Source organism: Nestor notabilis, unplaced genomic scaffold (assembly GCF_000696875.1).
Source record: "Nestor notabilis isolate BGI_N333 unplaced genomic scaffold, ASM69687v1 scaffold16855, whole genome shotgun sequence".
Taxonomy (NCBI): domain Eukaryota; kingdom Metazoa; phylum Chordata; class Aves; order Psittaciformes; family Psittacidae; genus Nestor; species Nestor notabilis.
Window position 1 is genome coordinate 55,154 of NW_009929931.1, and position 7,816 is coordinate 62,969.

The 7,816-nt window shown below is 37.5% G+C and overlaps 1 protein-coding gene across 1 annotated transcript; it reads left to right on the forward strand.

Annotated features, from left to right (window-relative positions):
• Positions 1 to 2,658: 2,658 nt before the first annotated feature.
• Positions 2,659 to 6,524, forward strand: TSHZ3 (teashirt zinc finger homeobox 3). Its single transcript, XM_010015213.1, has one exon. It carries the CDS (start codon positions 2,824 to 2,826, stop codon positions 5,845 to 5,847), a length of 3,024 nt encoding a protein of 1,007 aa, XP_010013515.1. The 5' UTR covers positions 2,659 to 2,823; the 3' UTR covers positions 5,848 to 6,524.
• The last annotated feature ends 1,292 nt before the right edge of the window (positions 6,525 to 7,816 follow it).

The window sequence follows — 7,816 nt, forward strand, 5'->3', positions numbered from 1 at the left end:
GGGGCTTGTTTTTGTGACCCCTGTTTGTGTTGATGGAGACTTTCTGTGGTGTGCAGGGACTGTTCCCAGGGCTTTGGTGTGGAATGTGAGGTGAGAATGGGTGGCATATGCTCACACTAGCACTCAGTGGACAAAAAAAGCAAAAGACAGGTATACCTTCAGAGTACTTCAGCGTGCCATCTTGGCCTGCAGGTGGGAGTGAGATCATTATAATGCAGGCAGTGTGGCAATAACCTTGGATTTTCTTTACCTCATAAAAAGGGAATTATTCCTCAGCTTCACAGCAGAAGGAAAGGAACGGGAGTTGTAAAAGAAAAGCTATTTCCACAAGGTGGTAAAGAAAAAGGGTATGTTTGCTGTCAAAGCATAGATTTCATGCTGTCATTCCCTCTTTCCATCCTTCCTTATTTGTATCACTGGGTATGCCAACATGGTTGTCAGGTAGTTGATAGACAGTTGTTTACACATTACCAGCATTTATTCAAAATTTTTGAGCCTTAGAGAGTAATTTGAACTTCTTTGGTCTCCTTTGCTAAAGTTGTTGGTAGAGTTCAGAAACATCGTGGAACAAAAAGTTAAGATGAAAAGCAATTTGTACCATGCATAGGGAATGAAAGTATTGAATGAAATCCACCTAATTGGCTTCTTTGTAGTGGTTTCCTTGCAAGTATTTGCAGGATAGGCACTGATCTTTGGTATGAATTGCCAGCATGACTGTAATATACATAAATCAATAATATTTTTTCAAAATATTTTGAAAAATCATAAAATACAGCAAAACACCACAGGTCTATTTCATAAGAGTACATGTTGTTAAAGTCAGGCCTTCGTATCAGCATCTTTGAAAGATCATATAATAAAGTTTAGAATTCTTTCAAACTGTGTTCTCCCAAATGTTAAAAATAGGACCCTTGCTTCATGAATTTTCTGCACTGAAATTGTCTGAGCTTAAATATCTAATCCCTATTTTGTATTGCTCTTATGTGGTATGTTTGTGCTTTCTTAGGTTTAACTTCTGTTCTGAAGATCAGATTATATCTTTACGTGCTGGAGGAAGATTCACTACTGTTCATGCATATTAAAGAACAGTAGCAAATATTTTGTATTACCTAACTGAATGAAGAAATACTCCATGTGAAACTAAAAGCCTGATTCCATTGTTACTTTAACAGTTGTTTTCTCTCTTGTGATTTTCTGATAACATTTAAACTTATTTTCCCTGAAAGGAGTTTGCAAGGTTCAATACTGTATATGTGATACCTACTATACTGTTCTACATTTTTCATTCTGTTGGTTAAATTAGATCTTCTTGAGGTGTAAACTTATGTCTTCTCTGTCTGAATAAACAAGCTATAGATTATTCAATGTGTTTAAGATACAGATATCCACACATTCCACGTGTTGCAGAGAAAGTCAAATGTTAAGTGTCTTCCACCATATAGTCTACTGGTAATATGGTTTGGGTTTGATTTTTTTTTTTCAAATTTTATAAATTTATTTGTTAGAGATTGCAAGTAAATTTTAAACTCCACTTAATACAGAATAGTTATACTCTATTTTTGCTTTCTTGCTGAGCTGTAAATTAATGCTTTATATAGAAGTAGATAATGTTGATCAGTTAATGAACCTTCTCTTAATGTCTCCATAGTTTTTTTGCAAAAAGGAAAAATTTAAGTAGGCTTAATATATGTAGAATACGTGCACAGAAACACCATGAAAAAAAAAACGTTTGTTTACTGTCAGTTCCCAACTATCCTATTCGGGAATAGTATCTTAGATTTACATCACCAGTTGCATAACTCAAGGAGGGAAAAAGACAGGATCCCTGTTGGGTGTCTGTGTAGCTTATGCTGAGTAAATATTGACAAAGTAGTCTAAAGAGCAAACACTTTGACATTTGTAAGGTCCACTGGAAGGTCTTGTATATATTTATACAGCAAGAATGAGTGCAGCATACCAATTTCCTTGAACTAGCTCCTGACATAATTCTGCATGGGCTTTCGTGTTGAGAAAGGTAGGTTTAAATGTGAATAGGTCATTTGTTACTCCCATAATGAATATCCTCAAATTGCTCGTTGTTAGTTGTTTCAAAAGGTTGCTTCACCTGGTTTTATCGTCTCCTCCTCTAAAATAGAATACTGCTAATAATGATAACTTTAAAAAACTCATTATTTTATTATTGTAGCTAGGGATTTTTTTACTTTGTAGAGATTTTTGGTGTTTGTTGTACTCTATATTTATTAACAATTGAGTCTCAAATATGTAATGAGCAAAAAATGCTTGCTTAATTTAAATTGTGAATCTGTCTGTTAAGAAATGCATTAGGGGTAGGAGAAGCATAAGACATATTAATTGACAGACAGGAACTGCTGTCTCTGAGGTTGATACAAGTAATTTATTACTTTAGAAATGAATGCCACCTCCAGAATGTGCTTCATTAATTTCAAATTTAGTTTTAATTTCAAGCTGTTGCCCCTTGAGAAGAATAAGGTGGCAAATTATATTTGAAGAGCAGATTTTTTTCTTGCTCTGAAGAAACACTAAATTTTAACTGTTTAATTTTACAAATAAGTATACTTCTTTGGCTAAAACATTTGAGCAAAAGTATGATCAGCAGAAACTAACTTGCATCTTCTTCTCTTCATCATAGCCTATGTTTCAGATGAACTAAAAGCAGCAGCACTGGTGGAAGAAGATGTGGAACCTGATGAAAATGCAGTTGATGGGGAGCCTTCAGCAAAATATGCATGTCCTGAAAAAGATTTCAGTAAGAACTGCCAAAGCTACCAAAACTCTCCAGCAGCTGAATTTTCTAGCCATGAAATGGATAGTGAGTCACATATCAGTGAGACAAGTGACCGCATGGCAGACTTTGAGAGCAGCTCCATCAAAAATGAGGAAGACAGCAAGGAGGTCTCGATACCACTGGAAGACTCTACTGTATCTGATAGTTTAGAACAAATGAAAGCCGTCTATAATAACTTCCTCTCCAATTCCTACTGGTCCAATCTCAATTTGAACCTTCACCAGCCGATTTCAGAAAAGAACAATGGTAGCAGCAGCAGCAGCAGCAGCAGTAGCAGTTGTGGAAGTGGCAGCTTTGACTGGCACCAGACTGCTATGGCTAAAACACTGCAGCAAGTTTCTCAGAGCAGAATTCTTCCTGAACCGAGTCTTTTTAGCACAGTTCAATTGTACAGACAAAGCAGTAAGCTTTATGGCTCTATATTTACTGGAGCCAGTAAATTTCGGTGTAAAGACTGCAGTGCTGCCTATGATACTTTAGTAGAATTAACAGTGCACATGAATGAAACAGGACATTATCGAGATGACAACCATGAAACTGATAACAATAACCCCAAAAGATGGTCCAAACCTCGTAAACGTTCTTTGCTTGAAATGGAAGGGAAAGAAGATGCCCAGAAAGTTTTAAAGTGTATGTACTGTGGTCATTCATTTGAATCTCTTCAGGATTTGAGTGTTCATATGATCAAAACAAAACACTACCAAAAAGTGCCTCTGAAGGAACCTGTTACACCTGTAGCAGCAAAAATTATCCCAGCTACTAGAAAGAAAGCATCACTGGAGCTTGAACTTCCAAGTTCTCCAGATTCCACAGGTGGGACACCAAAAGCAACAATCTCGGATACCAATGATGCACTTCAAAAGAATTCTAATCCCTACATTACGCCAAATAATCGCTATGGTCACCAGAATGGTGCCAGCTATGCCTGGCACTTTGAGGCGAGGAAATCTCAAATTCTGAAGTGCATGGAGTGCGGAAGCTCACATGACACTCTGCAGGAACTCACGGCTCACATGATGGTGACAGGCCATTTTATTAAAGTCACTAACTCTGCCATGAAAAAAGGGAAGCCAATTATAGAAGCCCCAGCGACCCCAACAATAACATCTTTAGTAGATGAGAAAGTCCAGTCTGTGCCCCTTGCTGCCACCACTTTTACGTCTCCATCCAATACACCTTCTAGTGTTTCCCCTAAATTAAACATTGAAATAAAAAAAGAAGTAGATAAAGAAAGAAGCATTGCTGATGACAAAATGAAAGACAAAGAAAAGTCAAGTGAAGATGAGGAGAAGTATGATGTCTCCTCAAAATACCATTACTTGACTGAAAATGACCTGGAAGAAAGCCCTAAGGGGGGATTAGATATATTGAAGTCTTTAGAAAACACAGTTACATCAGCTATAAACAAAGCCCAGAATGGCACACCAAGCTGGGGTGGCTATCCCAGCATTCATGCTGCCTATCAGCTGCCCAATATGATGAAGCTGTCATTGGGCTCATCTGGGAAGAGCACACCATTAAAACCTATGTTTGGAAACAATGAACTAGTATCACCAACTAAAAACCAGCCCTTGGTGTCTCCTCCAAGTAGCCAGACGTCACCTGTGCCAAAAACAAATTTTCATGCCATGGAAGAATTGGTAAAGAAAGTCACTGAGAAGGTGGCTAAAGTGGAGGAAAAAATGAAAGAGCCTGAAGGAAAGCTTTCTCCAATGAAGTGTGCGACGCCTTCGCCATGCAGTAGTGAAGTCAGTGAACCCCTTAAGATGGAGTCCTCTAATGATGGTGGCTTTAAAAGTCAGCAGAACAGCCCAGTCCCTCAGAGAGATGGCTGCAAAGATAGTCCAACTGTAGAACCTGTGGAAAATGGGAAGGAACCTGTTAAGTCCATTGTAAGTTCTTTAAGTAGCAGCACAGCTATCATTACTGACCACCCTCCCGAACAGCCGTTTGTAAATCCATTAAGTGCACTGCAATCTGTCATGAATATTCACCTTGGGAAGGCAGCAAAGCCATCTTTGCCTGCTTTGGATCCAATGAGCATGCTGTTTAAAATGAGCAACAGTTTGGCGGAAAAGGCTGCAGTGGCCACCCCACCTCTACAGTCCAAAAAACCAGACCACTTAGACCGTTATTTTTATCATGTCAGCAATGACCAACCCATAGATTTGACGAAAGGCAAGAGTGACAAAAGCTGCTCTTTGGGTTCAGCGCTTTTGTCATCTACATCGACATCTTCTGCATCTTCTTCATCTACAGTGACAACAGCAAAGACATCTGCAGTCGTGTCATTCATGTCAAACTCGCCGCTACGCGAGAATGCCTTGTCAGATATATCTGATATGCTGAAGAACCTGACAGAAAGTCACACATCAAAATCTTCCACACCTTCCAGCATATCTGAGAAATCTGACATTGATGGTACCACAATAGAGGAACCAGAAGAGAGTACACCAGCTCAAAAAAGGAAGGGACGTCAGTCTAACTGGAACCCTCAGCACTTGCTCATATTGCAGGCCCAGTTTGCAGCTAGTTTACGGCAGACTTCAGAGGGTAAATACATCATGTCGGACTTGAGCCCTCAAGAAAGAATGCACATTTCCAGGTTTACAGGACTTTCAATGACCACAATTAGCCACTGGCTAGCCAATGTGAAATACCAGCTCCGAAGGACGGGGGGAACTAAGTTCCTTAAAAATTTGGACACTGGGCACCCAGTGTTCTTTTGTAATGACTGTGCTTCACAGATCAGAACTCCTTCCACTTATATCAGTCATCTTGAATCACATCTGGGTTTCAGGTTAAGAGACTTGTCCAAACTGTCCAGTGATCAGATTAACAGTCAGATAGCACAAGCAAAGTCACCATCAGAAAAACTGGTGACATCCTCTCCAGAGGAAGATATCGGAACTTCTTATCAGTGCAAACTTTGTAACAGGACTTTTGCAAGCAAGCATGCTGTTAAACTTCATCTTAGCAAAACACATGGGAAGTCACCAGAGGATCATCTTCTTTATGTTTCGGAGTTAGAGAAGCAGTAGCATTTGCTTTTGATTAAAATAACTAATTTGCTTTGAGGAAAACTGTCAAAGACGCCTTAAAGCTACTGTTTAGTTCTTGGCACATGTTCTTATTTTAACTCCAGAGTCGCTCTGGGCTGAACTGTTTTGTATAACTGTACAGTGTTTAAATAGAGATGCATAATCAGCTGTTGTTACTGGTAAAATATGAAGGGTAAAATGCAGTGGTAAGTGTTTGGAATTTTGTGTAAATTGGATTTAGTTGCTGTGCATCCCTCTGATGCATCAAGCTGCATGCATTAACTGACAGTTTAATTAAGCATTTATAACTAATTCTGGTGCACTTTTTTCATGTGACCTAAGTGTGCTGGTATTTCTCACCCTATAATCTTTAGCCCTCTGAGTACTTTGAAGCACTTTTGCATTAATTTGGTAAAAATGTGTGGATAAGGTTTTTTTAAACCCTTACCAGCTTAGTTCCGGTTACTAATATGAACCTCCATTTATGCAGAGGTGTCTCACACCTTGAAATTTAAAAACATAATTTTCACATTGAAACATAGGTGTATATATTGTATAGATTTCAAAATCTCTTATGGAAAATGTGATTGTGGTTAATGCCATTTTCTTTTTTCTTCAGCATTTTTAGCAACAGTGGGTTCTGTACCTGATAAAGCCCAGGTATAAAATGTACCTATATATAGTGTATATTTCATTTTTTAGATCAATGGTTTTTCCTTTAACATCCAAACATTGTAAATTATATGATAAAAGATACCACAGATAGCATTTATAAAGTATTCAGAAACATTATTCTTAAAACAAAGTATGTTTTGTTTTGCTATACAGTACATCTATATTAGTAGAGGTTCATGTTTAAATTATACATATTTATTAGTGTTGCTATCATTTTTTGTCTTTGGGGTTTTTTTTGTTAAACCATCTGAAGAAACAGAAGCCACGGACTGCATTCCTGGCATGCATTCTAACTGTTTTGCACAACATGACTTTTAAAGGTATTTATTAGTAAAAAAAAAAAACAAAAACAAACAAAAAAAAAACAAAAGAAAAAAACAAAAAACACAAAACAAAACAAAAAAACACAAAAGAAAAAATTCAAAATAAACTCAGTGCTCAAAGGGTTAAATCTATTTGAAAAACTTGTACTGTATTTCCTAAACATTGATAAAGCCTTTAAGATGTTTGTACTGTAATACTTTGCTTAAAAAGTTATGAGGCATTCTGTGATATAACCTCTTTTACTTATTTATAAGCGCTCTTTGTTGTTATTTCCTATTGTAGAATGCCTTTTTATTTCAATTGGTAACTTTCTGTTTTGTTCTGCCTAATTATTCTCCCAAGATTCCATACTGCAGCTTTATCTTTAGGCATATGAAAGGTAACCCGTGGTTACCAGCACACTAAGTGATTCTGTTCGTCTCCATTTTTGGCAGTTAATTTGCAGAAGTAACTGACAGCTGACACCATATGAGAATCTACGTATAAAATATTGGCATGTAAACAGCACAGACACTGTAATGCACTCTGTGCCCTGTTTTGTTGTTGACAATGAAGCACCATTATAAGACTCTTCATATAACCTTTTTTCTACAGCAGCATTAAAATTGTCTTTTTGCTATAATTTTGTGTTGCGTTCACAATTATGTCTGAAATGTGCTACGACTAACGAGCACATTAAAATTAAATTGTATGCTATCTGTTTATGACTGAAGCTTGAGTAGGTTTCTTCATCTGCCAGGTGCTGGCAGTCAAAAGCTGCACATAAATCAGTGGAGTTTTAGTGAACTTTAGCATTTAAAGAGCAGGGCAGCACTTATTCAAAGGCTGCATTAACACGTTTTTGTTTTTTTTTTTTTTCTCCTCCCAGAAAAGATAAATGAGCATTATAACTCCTTTTTAAACATCAGGTAAGGCTGACTGTGAGGACGGGGTTTATGAGCAACGTGTGGCAAAGCAAATAGGTATTCTG